Source organism: Saimiri boliviensis, chromosome 9 (genome assembly GCF_048565385.1).
Source record: "Saimiri boliviensis isolate mSaiBol1 chromosome 9, mSaiBol1.pri, whole genome shotgun sequence".
Taxonomy (NCBI): domain Eukaryota; kingdom Metazoa; phylum Chordata; class Mammalia; order Primates; family Cebidae; genus Saimiri; species Saimiri boliviensis.
This window is the reverse complement of record NC_133457.1, coordinates 90,544,245-90,559,777: the sequence shown is the minus strand read 5'-3', so window position 1 is coordinate 90,559,777 and position 15,533 is coordinate 90,544,245. Positions and strand designations below refer to the sequence as shown.

At 43.0% G+C, this 15,533-nt stretch overlaps 1 protein-coding gene and 1 non-coding gene across 3 annotated transcripts in view; both read left to right on the top strand.

Annotated features, from left to right (window-relative positions):
* SHLD1 (shieldin complex subunit 1) overlaps nt 1-12,812 on the top strand; it is a 102,014-nt gene extending 89,202 nt beyond the window's left edge. Inside the window, exons 5-7 of one of the 2 annotated variants that reach the window (XR_012519317.1) lie at nt 203-307; nt 6,219-6,337; nt 9,357-12,812. Coding sequence is in view for 1 of the 2 variants with exons in the window: in XM_074406275.1 (XP_074262376.1) it covers nt 203-307; nt 6,219-6,231 (118 nt within the window). In the remaining variant the exon portion in view is untranslated. Of the gene's footprint in view, nt 1-202; nt 308-6,218; nt 7,913-9,356 lie in introns of those variants that run through there. The other variant, XM_074406275.1, reaches the window with a different exon arrangement.
* On the top strand, nt 8,973-9,133 carry LOC120368024 (U1 spliceosomal RNA). The gene has a single exon (XR_005582252.1). It is a non-coding gene; the product is annotated as a U1 spliceosomal RNA (small nuclear RNA).
* Nucleotides 12,813-15,533: the final 2,721 nt, after the last annotated feature.

Genomic DNA, 15,533 nt, shown 5'->3' with positions numbered 1-15,533 from the left:
TTTCTATACTATATAACTCTAATTTCCCATGGAACATTCTACCCATATGTATCCTTGTCACTTTAAAGAAAATGTATAGAAAATCAAATGTATCCTCTTTCCCACAAGTTAATATTCCATTTGATGTCTCTTATCTATCAATGCATTAACATTTTCTCTTTATTTTTCTTTTTTTTTTTCTTTTGCATTAACATTTTCTAAGTCACTCAGGCTTGACCAAGTGTGGATTCATTATGACTTTTACTTCTAAATGTTTCACTGTATGCAGCAAGAAATGCTGGTTAAGAGCTGAGACACAGGAGCCACGGTATGAATTTTGACTTGGCCATTTGTTAATGTATGTCCTTGGGCATGTTATTTAATCTGACTATGCCTTAGTTTCCTCAACTGTAAAACAAGAATAACAATAGTGCTTAGTTCAGGAGGCACAAATAAGTTCAGATTTGGACAGACAGTTCCTGACTTATGGCTCGACTTAAGGATTTTTATCTTTACGATGGCATGAAATCATTCAGTACACTTCTCAACTTTTGATGGGATTATAACTTCATAAACCTATCATAAATTGAAAATATTCTAAATCAAGTGACTTAAGATACTTTCAATTTATGATGGGTTTATCGCGATATAACCTCAGATTAAATCAAGGAACATCTACACAGTGTTCAGAACAGCACCTGGCATATAGTAGTTTTTTTCTTAAAAAACAAAACTCTGGTTGGGTGCAGTGGCTTACGCCCAGCACTTTGGGAGGCCAAGGTGCGCAGATCACCTGAGCCCAGGAGGTAGAGATTACAGTGAGTCGTGATTGTGCCATTGCACTCCAGCCTGGGTGATACCGTCTCTCACACACACACACACACACACACACACACAACCTCTTACACCTGCCTTTTCTTTTTCTTCCCAACGCCAACACCTGCATCATTTTCATCTCCTTCTCCTCAAGGTTCTCCCCGATGCCAGTTCTCCCCTTTTCAGCCTCTTCCAAGCACTATTGCTACCATATTCATTTTCCCAAATCACTGAGAGGATCCTATCTCATCCCCCACAGAAAGCTTCTTAATGCCAACAAAAAGAAGCCCCACCGCGGGTCCACAATGATCAAACCCAGATGTTCTGCCCTCTCCACATTTCTGAGACTGGACCCGCCAAAATCCTTTCTCTAGCTCCCATGGCTCTACCAACTACTCATTTGCACTTTAACTCCTACGTAGCAGGACAGTCCTTTCACTGTTAACATGTGTACATCTGCCTTCCTTGAATAGACAGAAAGTTCTTGAGGGCTGAAGAGCTTATACCATCCATGCCAGGCACAGACTATTGCTGGGTAAATCCTAACTCAGACATGAATTTTCTGTTTTCACGCCTACTTTTCTGTCTCCTGGTGGAGCCAGCTTGACATCTTTCTCTTTCCTACAACTGAAACTATAATTTTAAAACCAAGAGCAAGGGGCCAGTGTGGGAGGTGGGTTTGTATCTTCTAGAAGACATCATGGTGGAAGGAAAAGTCCAGTTGCAGGCAGGCCTGAGAGGCCACAGCACCTCCATTAACAAGCAGGCTGTCCAGTGAGGCTCATCTACCTCCTCTGGACCTCATTTCCATGTCTGCAAATGAGGACATTAACAAAGCTCCCAGTCCCCATCAGGCTTAAACATTCTGTGACAAATCTCTAAGAGGGTGGATTCGGAAAGCTGATTTTCAAATTAATTGAGCAGTGTGGAGTTATTGCATGGAGAATTAAGCTGCTGTCTTTAACAGCTCATTTCCTGAGTTTGTTTATCAACCGATGTTTAATTTATTCTCCAGTACCATGGGTGGAGTGCTGTGGAGACACTGAAGTTATATCTCACTGGATCCATGGCTTCAAAAACTTTATTATGCAATTATAGTTTATTATATAATAAAAGCTCACCAAGCTCATGATCTGGAAAATGATATTGTTTGTTTATCTAAGACTTTGTTTGTAAAATAGGAAAGTTTTACTTGAATCATCATGTATAATCCCCATGTAAGCTATGTGCTCTATGTGTTATTTCTATGTTATTTTATTTAAGATACATATAGTATGTTTTGATATAATTATATGCATTTAAAATGTAATATTTTAAATATCTCCATCAACAAGCTGATTTTTAAAACTTTTCAATATACCAAATAATGTAGATTTTCAAATATGCACAAAAGTAGAGAATTGTATTATGAACTCCATATACTGATAACCTACCTTTAACAGCCATCAGCTTTCTGCCATTCTTTTTCATCAGTTCCCACCTATATTTCTTCATACGTCATCACTAAGTCTCACACTTTGTGTGTGTGTCTGTGTGTGTGTGTGTGTGTGTTGTGCGTGTGTGCATGTGCGTGCACCAAGGCACTGGTCCTCAAGCTAAGGGCTCTTTTGTTAGATTTCCGATCTTCCATGGACCAATACCAGCACACAGCTCATGCCCAAGCCACACATAACTCACCATGCAGGTTGGACAACACCCAAACTAAGTTCTATTCTCATTAGAGTCCACCAATCACTACTTGGATGCCATGGCAAGGTCAAACAACTATAGCCATTTCTAAATACTTGTTGTCAATTTCTACACTAATTACAGACCAAGAGCATGCAATTTGCAAACTGGCCCCAGTCCTCAGACATTGAGTAGTATTGTGCTTGAGTATTTTAAAATCAAATCTAAGGCATTATTTTATTGCACCTGCAAATTCAGCATGTATCTCTCTCTTTTTTTGAGACAGAGTCTCACTCTGTCACCCAGGCTGGAGTGCACTGGCACAATCTCGGCTCACTGCAACCTCCAGCTCCTGGGTTCAAGCGATTCTCCTGCCTCAGCCTCCTGAGTAGCTGGAACTATAGGCAGACGCTACATCGCCTGGTTAGTTTTTGTAATTTTAGTAGAGATGGGGTTTCACCATATTGGTCAGGTTGGTCTCAAACTCCTGACTTCAAGTGATCCACCCACCTCGGCCTTCCAAAGTGCTGGGATTACAGGTGTGAGCCACAGCACCCAGCTTCAACATGTACCTCTAATGGATAAGTACTTTTTTTTTTTTTTTTTTTGTCACTCTGTCACCTAGACTGGAGTGCAATGGTGCAATCTTGGCTCATGGCAGCCTCTGCCTCCTAGGCTCAAGAGATTCTCCCACCTTAGCTGCCCAAGTAGCTGAGTCTATAGGTCTGCACCACCATACCCAGCTAATTTTTTGTAGTTTTGGTGGAGAAGGGGTTTCGCCACATTGCCCAGGCTGGTCTTGAACTCATGAGCTCAAGCAATCTACCCACTTCAGCCTCCCAAAGTGATGGGATTACAGGCTTGAGCCATGGTGCCCAGCCATGTACTTTAAAAAAAATAACAAGTATAACCAGTATATAATACTCCCAAGAAAATAATCAAGAATTTAGCCGGGCGCGGTGGCTCAAGCCTGTAATCCCAGCACTTTGGGAGGCCGAGGCGGGTGGATCACGAGGTCGAGAGATCGAGACCATCCTGGTCAACGTGGTGAAACCCCGTCTCTACTAAAAGTGCAAAAAATTAGCTGGGCATGGTGGCACGTGCCTGTAATCCCAGCTACTCAGGAGGCTGAGGCAGGAGAATTGCCTGAGCCCAGGAGGCGGAGGTTGCGGTGAGCCGAGATCGCACCATTGCACTCCAGCCTGGGTAACAAGAGCGAAACTCCGTCTCAAAAAAAAAAAAAAAAAAAAAAAAAAAAAGAAAATAATCAAGAATTCCTGAACATCATCTAATATTTAGTCCATGTTCAATTTTCTCAGAAATGCCTTCTTACAGTTGATTTGTTTGAATCAGGCTCAAACAAGGACTTACCACTGCATTTGGTTGACAAACCTTTTTTTTTTTTTTTTTTTTTGAGATGGAGTCTTGTTCTGTTGCCCAGGCTGAAGTGCACTGATGCAATCTTGGCTCACTGCAACCTCCACCTCCCAGGTTCAAGCAAAGTGATTCTTCTGCCTCAGCCTCCCAACTAGCTGGGACTACAGGCATGTGCCACCACACCTGACTAATTTTTGTATTTTTAGTAGAGACAGGGTTTCAACATGTTGGCCAGGCCGGTCTCTAACTCCTGACCTTGTGATTTGCCTGCCTCGGCCTCCCAAAGTGCTGGGATTACAGGCATGAGCCACTGTGCCCAGCCAACACACCTTTTAAGCCAAACTATAGCAGTCTCTCTCTCCTTTAAAAGCTGTTTTTAAGCCACTTTCCAAATAGATTGGTTTACCATTAACTATAAAAGGTTTTCTGACCCATAATGTTTCAAGCAGTTTTTTTGCTATAATGTGACTGTGGCTTAAAAACAAATTACTTCCTCCCCCTAAAAATACCCATGATCTATGCCTATTAGAGGCACATTTCCACTCCTCAGACTTTTTGTCAGGGCTCCAGAACTATTTAGATTACTATGTATTAAAAAAGTGGCAGTCACTCTCACTGTCTTACCACCTCTGAGTCTCTTTGCCTCCAATGGGCCCATTCATAGAGCAGATATCTGTGAATGTTTTTAAATGAACCATGGATGTTCTTGCCCTTGATGTGCCAAAGCAGTGTTTGCCAGGTACATTCATTTCTTTGGGGACCTCTGAAGACATATAGTGGGCATAGCGGGAAAGTGGGGAACTTAATATGCCTTGAGATACTCAAGTGATTCGATTTGAACTAGATCCATCTGTGGCTGTAACACGATGACATCTTTTTCCATACCCCTCACCACTAAGAATACAGAAGCTCAGGTAGCTTTGGGTTTTCACTGGCCGACACTTCAGGAAGAATCATACACAAATGATAGAACAGGAAAATCATCTCCGCAAGTAAGCAGTCAAGCCCCCTGAAGGGTTGGAGACAAAGGCCCCCACAACTATCTAGATGCCTCCTGGACAAGAGCCCAGATCTCTGACCTCCAAAGGAAGCTTTGTGTATATGGGATATCAATTTCTGTGCCATTCAGGGTTCTCAGAAGAGGATTCTGGCTGACTTTAATAGAAGGATAACTGACAGGATGGGCAACCGAGTTTTGAAATCAGGCAGACGCCGAGGGAGGCTGGGCAGCAAGGACACAACCCAGGCCCTGCTTCAGGGACAGTCTGGGTAGGATGTCCCTAACTGAGGTTCTGCTTCCACTCTGGTGGTTGGGCATCAACACAACTGAACACAGGAGCCAGATGCCACTGCTGCTTGAAATTCTAAACTGTCCCTGAGTCTAAATTAAAAGTTCTGGGTGGGAGCATTTGATTTGCTGAGGCTAGATAATGTGACTCCTCTAGTGGCCAGGGACCAGGGAAAGGGCATCTGGCTCGGCTCTTTCTGTAGTAGGAAGGAGATCCTGCCTGCCTTCATGACCATGTCACGGAGGGAAGGGCATTGAGATGTAACTCCCACAATCACAAATGACTATTTCACCTCCCCACTTAGACTTCTGTGAGCATACAGACATCACCAACAGTTTTTTGGTTTTTTTTTTTTCTTTTTTTTCTTGAGACCAGGGTCTCACTCTGTCACCCGGGCTGGAGTGCAGTGGCATGGTCATGGCTCACTGCAGCCTCTGACCTCCTGGGCTCAAGTGATCCTCCAGCCTCAGCCTCCCAAGTACCTTGGACTACAGGCATGAGCCATCATGCTTGGCTAGTTTTTTATTTTTTAATTTCTTGTAGAGATGAGCTCTTACTATGTTGCTCTGGCTGGTCTCGAACTCCTGGGCCCAAGCGATTCTCCTACCTCAGCCTCCCAAAATTCCAGGTTTACAGGCATGAGCCACTGTGCCTGGCAGTTTCTTTATTTCTACAAAATATGAAGGCATTTCCTATCACTCCTGAAATGGGTTACACCCCCAAAAAAACACTGTTCTAAGTGCTGAGTTGGCTAACGTTTAACCTCACTGAAGGGGAAACAGTTTCTTCTGTCTTGCTGGTTCACTGATTGCCTCCGTCTAGCCCAGTTTCTGGGGGAAAACTGAAGATCAATCTGTCCGCTTGACTTTTGCTCAGATGCTTAGTGTGAGCCCATTAGCTTCCCAGGGCATTGAAACTTCTTCTCCAAGGGTTCCATTAGCAGTTAGACCTGCACTTAAAAATATGTCATACTGCCATATATCAGACTGGGACAGAGATGAACTGGAACATGAAAGATGTGTTGAGATGACAGCCAGGATTCTGCCGTTGTTATTTCAGTGTATGTCTGATATCTTTCACATTCCATAGGGGGAGGTGTTGATGTGTGTGGTTCAGTAACAGGAGGCCAGAGCTGACACTGTGGCAGCTGTTCCCAAAGGCACAGAGTTTCTTTGTTGCCAGGAAAAGATGCCCTTGAATTTTCTGAGGTAAGAATATCTGGCAGATCCTGCCTTCTCTGCTTTCTGATTGGCTTAATGGATTACAAGATAGAAAATAAGGAGCCAGAAGGACGTTCAGAGTATCTATCCATGGCCTGTGTGTCTTTGGGTCCCCCCCAGAAATAGACTCTGAGGTACAAATTCAAGTGCAAGTGGTTGATTCGAGTGGGAATGCAAGAAACTGAGAAGGAGAGGGAAAGAAGCAGCAAAAGGTACATTTTCAAGCAAGTTACCACTATGGGCACTTGGAATTTAAGCCTACTGGAGCCAGGGTAGAATGTAAGCCTCAGAGTCATCCTGCACAAGGAGTGAGGCAACTGGATATTTCAACAGCAGTCCCCATCCTTCTTTGGTTGAAGGCTGAAACTGGGAGGAGACTAATTTCCCAGCACTTCCAGCTCGCTGTGTGAATGGGCAGAGCCACCAGACAAAGCCCTCAGGCCTTTGCCTTCTTTAGGCAAATGCTGGCAGTTGGAAGTCAGGTGCTGTGCACAAAATGCTAAGGCCCGAGGGGGCATGGGCAGGGCACCCACAGCATCCCCCGTTCTGTGACCACTCCCATCCTCCAGACTTGTGGACAAACTTTCTGGTCATCACTCATCCAAAGCTCAGCATAAATCTTCCCAGAATCAATCAGGAGGTGCACATTCTTCACCGCCCACAAAACCAGATTTCTAATTGGTACAGATTGCTTATTTCACTATTTACTGTCCAATAACTCTCCAACCATGTTACAGAGTCACTCCAGTTTAATCTTCTTTCAGCTCTGCCAGGTAACTCAGCAGCAGCCCACAGACCCTGTCCACAGCCCTGGAATAACCAAATCAATGCTGACTGATTGACTGACTCTCATTTCCTTCTGTTCAGCAAATGTCCTGGGTATTTGGACATGCCGCAGTTCACAGCCAATGCACTTTCAGCAGATACTGAAAAATGGTTTGGAGAGGTTTACAATTTGCTAAGTGTATTGAATCTGGAATTGGTAGAGAACCATGATCTTGGGAGAATAGAACACTTCTTTTCTCTGGGGACAGAGGTCAGGTTCCTTCAGGACTATGGATAGAATTTGCTTAAACTGTGGGTCAGCCAGCTATGAGTTGGCAACTTGGGGATGTCTGTAAGAGGCTGGGATGTTGGTGAAAGCAGAAACACTTGCTTAGTTTTGTCTGGTGTATGAACATCCTACTAAGATTTATTAAAGGAATTGAAAGACCATCTGAGGTTTGCCCTGTGACCTTATATTAATGAAGAGATATGTCTGAGTCTCATGTCTTGCTGGTTGTCCTCATTCATTTTTTTTTTCTTTTTCACCCTGAGTATGAGCCTTTAATAGAAATTGTGATATCTCAGGATCAGATGGTTTTATCATAAAGGACCTTAATAGGTCACATGGGCAGCTCCTCAGTCTCCAGGCAAAACCACACTTAAACTATTCCTAACAGGATGCTGCTTACCCATAGTCTGGAAGTGTTTCCAAAAGAGGGGGCAGGTAGGGTGCAGTGGCTCACGCCAGACCACCCTGGCCAACATGGTGAAACCCCATCTCTAATGAAAATGCAAAAATTAGCCGAGTGTGGTGGCACACACCTGTAATCCCAGCTACTCAGGAGTCTGAGGCAGGAGAATCGCTTGAACGTGGGAGGCAGAGGTTGCAGTGAGCCAAGATCACACCATTGCACTCCAGCCTGGGTGACAGAGCGAGACTCCATCTCAAAACAAAACAAAAGAAGGGCCAAACAAATGCCATCTGCACTGTCACCACCTATATTTTTCTGCCCTGATCATAAAGTTTATAACATCTACCTTTATCTACATCTATGTTGACAGCTGTATCATTTAGGCTGTATCTTATAACATCATTTGCCTCTCTATTTACACATACTCCACCTACATCTGTGTTCACAGCTTTATCATCTACAGCTACATTTTTATCTTTACTATCTCATCACCTATACCTATGCTGACATTTCATCAACATTTGTATCTACACGGTCTGTACCAGTGGTTCTCAACTGGGGCAACTTTACACACCAGGAACATTTGGCAACATCCAGAAAGTCTTCTCATTGTTACAACTCAGGGTTGGGGGAAGAAATGCCCTTGGCACCTAGGCCAGGGATGCTGCTAAATCCTGCAATGCACAGGATAGTCCTTGACAAACAAAGATCTATCTAGCCTAAAATATCAATAGTGCTGAGGTTGAGAAACCCTAATCTACATCACTAACCTCATCTGCATCCATGTTTCTGGCTGCGCCCCGCACGCCGGCATCCATGTTTCCGGCTGCGCCATGCATATCTGCATCCATATTTGCATCTACTCCATCTACATCTGTGTATATATTTACACTTTCCACTCTACATTGGCATCTACATGATCGATGGCCACATCTACAGGATCTACAATGTCTACGTCAACTACATCGACGTCACCCACTCCATCTATATCATCCACATCTATAGGATCGAAATTTTGCATGCACATCTATATCTAATTGTATGCATGATATAACAATCAACTCATGTTTGTTACATCAAAATGAGTGGTTCTTTTAGACTAAAAGGAAAATTTAATCTCAATTTTCCCCTCCCCTGGTCACACGCATAAAACATGAGTGGAAAAGATCCTTACCTGGTAGGTGAGATGCCATGATCATGAAGGTGGTTTTCCCAGGGTGAGGTCTACTCATTGCACTCCAGATGTGCTGACCCCGTGATTTCCTCAAATGTGGGAAACGCAGCTGTATAATTTGTGGCAGTGGGAACTGTATCTGCATTATTCCACGTTTTTTTCTTTAAAGGGAGTAGAACAGAGGCCAATCATTGTCTATTACACTCCCTAAAGTATAAGAGACATGAGCTCTTTTCCAACTTTGTCCTTACTTGGGAACACCTCAATATTGGGCTTTGATGAGCAACCAAGGAGGCTTCCATTTTGATTTGGGTTGAAGTGAGAAGTTAAACATGTGCCTGATAAATTTCATTCACACCCTGTCTTTGCTTGCCAGCATCCCAGGATCACAGGGCATCAGATGCAGACACTCTTGTTTCACAATTTGTCTCAATGATGATAAAGAATAGTTTCTTCTCAAAAGAGCGATCACTGCACTTGGAGAACCTGAGATGGTTGATCATGTCTTGTTCCACTGGAAGTGGTCCACGCTGGAAACCATGCAGCTGACACGTGGGAAGCCACAGATCCTGTTATTTCACCCTGGGCTCTTTGGACCTCAGAACAGTAAAAGACATGTGATTCCATGACCAAAACAGCAGCTCAGGTTGCCACATTCAGTTAAGCTTCCTTGGATACATGAGCTGAATCGTCAGCCAAGACAGAAGTAAAGTGATGTTTCTAGATGAACCTGAGAACACGGGAAACAGACAAAGAAAAGCAAATCCCTGTGACTTCTTTAGGCTGTGACATGTACTCAATAACCTTGCTTCCTGGTAGAAACCCATGCCTCCTGGAGGCTGTTGTTTTTCCTCCAGGAACAAGATTGGCCCAAGGCAAAATTTCAAAACAGACTCTTACCTTTTTATAGCCTCATTCTTCATAGTGTTTTCAAATGCTCAATAAATATTAATACTTAGAACTTGGAAATGAGACTTCAGAAGTTATTTACTCATTATTATGAATTTAACATTGTTTGTTTGTTTTGAGACTGAGTCTTGCTCTATCACCCAGCTGCAACCTCCGCCTCCCGGGATCAAGCGATTCTCATGCCTAAATCTCCTGAATAGCTAGGATTACGGGAATCCCCCTGCCATGTCCAGCTAATTTTTGTATTTTCATAAAGACAGGGTTTCATCATGTTGGCCAGGCTGGTCTCGAACTCCTGACTCCCAGTAATCTGCCTGCCTTACCCTCCCAAAGTGCTGAGATTATAGGCAGGCGTGAGATACTGCGCGTGACTAGATTTAACATTTTTTTAAAAATAGGAAATATTCTGTCTAGTAGTATTTACAAAGAACTGTAACCTATAGCAAATATCCAAACTTTGTCAAAGGCTAGCAAACATTACTAAGTAGTTTTTGAATAAGCTAACATTCAAATCTAGCCCAGCAAAATTAACAATGTTACATAGAAATCACAATTAAAAATTACCAATTTATAGATCTTTTGCTTCCAAACGTTGTTACTTCTTGGAACATCACTCTTAGGGTCCGCAAACTATGCTATAAGAAGTGTAAAGTTCTTTTTTTTAAATTTTATTTTTAAAACTTTCTCTTTTTTTGTTTTTTGAGATGGAGTCTCATTCTGTCACCCAGGCTGGAGTGCGGTAGCACAATCTCAGCTCACTGCAACCTCTGCCTCCCAGGTTCAAGTGATTCTCCTGCCTCAGCCTCCTAAATGGCTGGGACTACAGGTGCCTGCCATCATCCCCAGCTAATTTTGGTACTTTTAGTAGAGACAGGGTTTCACCATGCTGGCCAGGCTGATCTCAAACTCCTGGCCTCAAGTGATCCACCTGCCTCAGCCTCCCAAAGTGCTTCGATTATGGAGTGAGTCACCGCACTTGACTTAAAAAGTGTAAAGTTCTTAATATGTATTTTATTTGCAAGAATGCCTCCCAATTAGCAGCAGACAGGTCGAGGAACACACACTTGTAACATGGTATCAGTTCCAAGCAAAGCAGACTGATCAACCCACCGCGCCTTCTCTCAGGTGCTCCTCGCCTTGCTCTCAGCAATGTTGACCTCAACCTTCAACAGCTGTGTCAGCTGATCTTACCTTCAGAGTATCCCTCGATGAATCCCTCAAACCACTAGGGCCTCTGCTAATTGCTAAGCTTTAATTCTCACAGAATCGCAATACTTTTTTTCCATTTTTCCATTTTTTCAACTGATGTGTCTCAGAATTTGGGATGTGGAAGAGTGTATACATTGTCCATGAAATGCTGAGTTTTCTCATGGCCATACTACTCATCAGGTTACCAGTGGGGACTCCCTCTTCCCTGGCGTGGTGCTCTGACCGCCCAAAGTTCCCTTCTACCTGGTCCTGCTCAGCTTACCCTTTCCCTCCACCATTTAAGCTTTGCTTACCCTTTTCCCTTCACCATTGAAGCTTTAAGGATATATGCTCTCTACCAGAAAAACTCCAGGTTCTCCAGGCTGGACTTCTGACTTGAAGAGAAAAGCAATCCGATTAAACTATTTCATCCTGAGCTATGAATAACTAATATGCCTTCTATAGGAATTAGAAGCATAATCAAAAGAATGGAAATATTTTTGCAAGTTTGGGGGTAAAAAAACAGTCTAACAAAGCATTCCCTTCAAGGATTGCAGAAGCAAATTCTTTCAAGGGCCACCTAGATGACAAACTATGGGCACTGGGCTGGATGTGAGACCATAAAGTAGTGGAGAAAGAATGCAGTCAAACCTCAGCTAAAGGCATTTGAATTCAAATGTTTAAACAAGCAACCAGTACAAGCCAAACATAACTCACTTCAGTGCCGGCCAAGCTTGGCCCTCAGGCTACTGGTTTTTGATTTCTGTGTTGAATACTCCAGTGAGGTATGGGCCTAATGGAAGCCAATTCTTGTTGCTTGGCCACCTTCAGACCCCAGAGAATTAGAATCAAAGATCAAAACATTCTAACCACCATAATTAAAAGAAAAAACCCAAACAGATAAAATGCCATCATTTTTAATGTTAGACTTTTAATAAATTTAGTAATCAGATGAGAAAAATCATATCCCATATGTAGGCTATGTATTTGTAAACAAGGTAAGGTGAGGAATTCAGAAAATTATAATTACATTCTCTTCCCACTTAACTAGGGCACCTGTATTAGCAAAGTTATCTTATATTACATAATTGGTTACATTATATTACATAATTATCCATATACAAATTCAAATGCAATCCTAACAGTTAAATGAGATCATAGCTCCCCAAAAGTTGTATACAACCATTTATAGCAGCATCATTCACAATAGCCCAAAAGTAGAAACAACCCAAATGTCCGTCAACAGATGAATGGATAAACAAAATGGGGTATATCCACATAATGAAACAGTACTCAGCTGTAAAAAGAAATGAAGTACTGATACATGCTACAACTGGCATGAACATTGAAAACATGATGTTGAAGTAAACGAAACTAAGTGAAAGAAGCCAGACACAAATAGCCACATATTATATGATTCTATTAATATAAACTGTCCAGAATAGGCAAACTGATAGAGATAGAAATTCACCAGTGGTTGCCAGGGGCTAAGGGAGAGGGGATAGGGAGAAACTACTAGTAAATACAGAGTTTCTTGTTGGGGTGATGAAAAATTTTTTGAAACTAGACAGTGACTATGGTTGCATAACTCTGTACAGATACTAAAATACCAAATTGTACACTTTAAAGGGAAGGATTTCATTGGTATAAATTATATCTCAATGAAGCTGCTATTTTTTGAAATTGCAACAGCAGCTACCGTGTCTCAAATGCCACCACATGCCAGGCACAGTAGCAGGGGGTTACAAAACTAGCTTATTTCCTGCACAGTCCAGGCCTCTGAGGTTGGCATTACTATCCTTCTTTTATAGATGAGGAAGGCAAGTTTCGCAGTTAAGTCACTTGTTCCATAATCACATAGCTGGTAAGTGGCCTAAATGGGATTTGACCTGAGGTCTCAAACATTTTGACATATGTTATATAATCTTGGACTACAGTGGAGGTAGCTGGGGACTGGTGACAGATGAATCAGAAACAAGACTAATTACAAGAACTCAGACTCCAGACGGGGCCAGACCACCTACAAATGTGACCTGATGCTGAACTCTGCAGTGCTGAACTCTGTGTCTCTCCCTTAACAGAGCCTAAGGGAGGTTCTGAGGCTCAGACAAGGCTGAGCCTTGTAGGAATGGGGTAAAACGTGTTCGTTTTGGGCAAATGAAAACTGCAGAAGCCGTCAAGTGATGCCACAAGATCAACACCTCCTTAACCAGCTGCCAATGCAGACGACCTGATTCAGGGAATCATCATGGAAGGTGGGCAAGATGCTGTCAGGGTCCAGAGATAAACAAGACCCTTCTCCCAGGAGCTCTGGAGGGTCTTCTGACCCAGCACCCACTTTGCAGTGCTCACAGAAACGTCCACTTCGATGTTATCAGGAGAGGTATTACTTCCAGATGGAGCCAGAGCAGAACTGGCCCACTAGGGGCCACAACCCACAGGTTATAAACTGAGGGATCTTGAGAAGGTTCTTAATTAAAGAGTGTATCTGGGGGAACCTCTGCACTGGGTCTGCAATTCTAATCATGGACTCTGTCCCCTTGAATGTCTTCAGGACCAAATTGTTATGAAATGGTTCCAGGAATAATATTGGTTTGGAGCCTCCAGCATCATTAACACTTGGTAATAGCACATATTGTGCAAACTACCTCTTCACTGTCAGATTTGGTATGGTGGGATGTTAATTAGCTACTCATGGGGCAGGAAGATGATGTAATCTGGGTCATCTGGATGCTTACAGCAGGATGACAAGGAGACAGCACATGGTCTCTGAATTACTTCTTCCTTATCTCCCAAAGTTTTCTTGGTGTCTTCCTTACGTCCAGAGGGACCAAGAGAAGTATAAAAGAGGGTATGAAAAGGAAAAGATTGGAGGCCACTGTCTGACTTGGCATTTCAACTCCTGCTTTGAGGTCTGCATGACCATCGATGTACCTTTTTTCCTTGAAGCAAGAAGCAGCAGCATCTGAGTACCACTGTGTGGGTTTACCCAGAGCAGAGGACAGGAACTTTCATGTTACCTTCTGCCACTTACATACTCTACCTGTTTCCTTTCTCCCTCCACAGCCCTGCTGCCAAAACTGCGTTTAAGCATTTCAGTAAAAACCCTACATTATTATGCAAACAAACCACTGCTTGCTTTTGAAGAATGCTGCTATCAATTTCATGAAGTCTTTGGGTAACTTCAAGAATCAAAGGATTCAGCTTCATTTTTCAATAACTAAGCTGTTTCTCTGGAGGCAGCTCCCATCCCTCATGATTCCCTGACCATTCTTTTTTTTTTTCTAAGACAGAGTCTTGCTCTGTCACTCAGGCTGGAGTGCAGTGGTGTGATCTTAGCTCACTGCAACCTCCACTTTCCAGGTTCAAGCAATTCTTCTGCCTCAGCCTCCCAAGTAGCTGGGATTACAGACATGCATCACCATACCCGGCTAATTTTTGTATTTTTAGTAGAGATGGGGTTTTGCTATGTCAGCCAGCCTGGTCTCAAATCCTGGCCTCATGTGATTTGTCCACCTCCCAAAGTGCTGGGATTACAGGCGTGAGCCACCTGATCATTCTTCAGTCTCGTTGGGCTGTAATTGGATGCCTGGAATTCTGGATGCCTCTTAATTTCCTCTTTTGCCCTAGGCTGGAAACTGGTCCATGTTCCAGTAGACTCGGGTCTAATGATCCCTGAGTTTTCTGCTTTAGTCTGTAGGACCTGGAATACCACTTTTCCCCTTGGGTCATATTTCTGCAAAAGTTCTTTTGTCTTTTCCAGAATTAACTGGATATTCTGCCTCCACTGTACTTTGAGGGATAAAATCAAATCCAGCAAGTTTTCTAATATTTATTTTCATACCTGGTAGGATAATATGCCTTCTAAAAGACAAAAAGACTAAGGTGACATTGGCTCATCCATGAGTAATTTACAGTTTCAGACAGTACCATGTTTATATGGCAATATAAAATTTATTTGGTGCTCTTTCTGAGTTGTTTGAGTGAATATAAATGGAAGGAAAGTCAGCTGGAGGAGAGGGAGGAAGAGCAGGAGAGCAGGGCTGGGCACAGTGGCTCACACCTGTAATCCCAGCACTTTGGGAGGCTGAGGCCAGAGGATTGTTTGAGGTCAGCAGTTTGAGATCAGTCTGAGCAACAGAGCAAGACTTCATCTCTACCAAAAAAATTTAAAATTAGCTGGGCATGGGGGCACACCCTTGTAGTCCCAGATACTCAGGGGGCTGAAGTGGGAGGATTGTTTGAGCCCAGAATATCAGAGCTATAGTGAGCCATAATCACACCACTGCACTCCAGCCTGGGCAATGGAGTATGACCCTGTCTCTAAAAAAAGTTAAATTAAACTAGAAAGAAAAAGAGAGGGAGAGAAACCCTTTAATAGAACTTACAAGAAGTGGTCCACTATAGAGCTATGTATTTGTTACCCAGACAAAAAATAAGAGCAATTACATCTAGG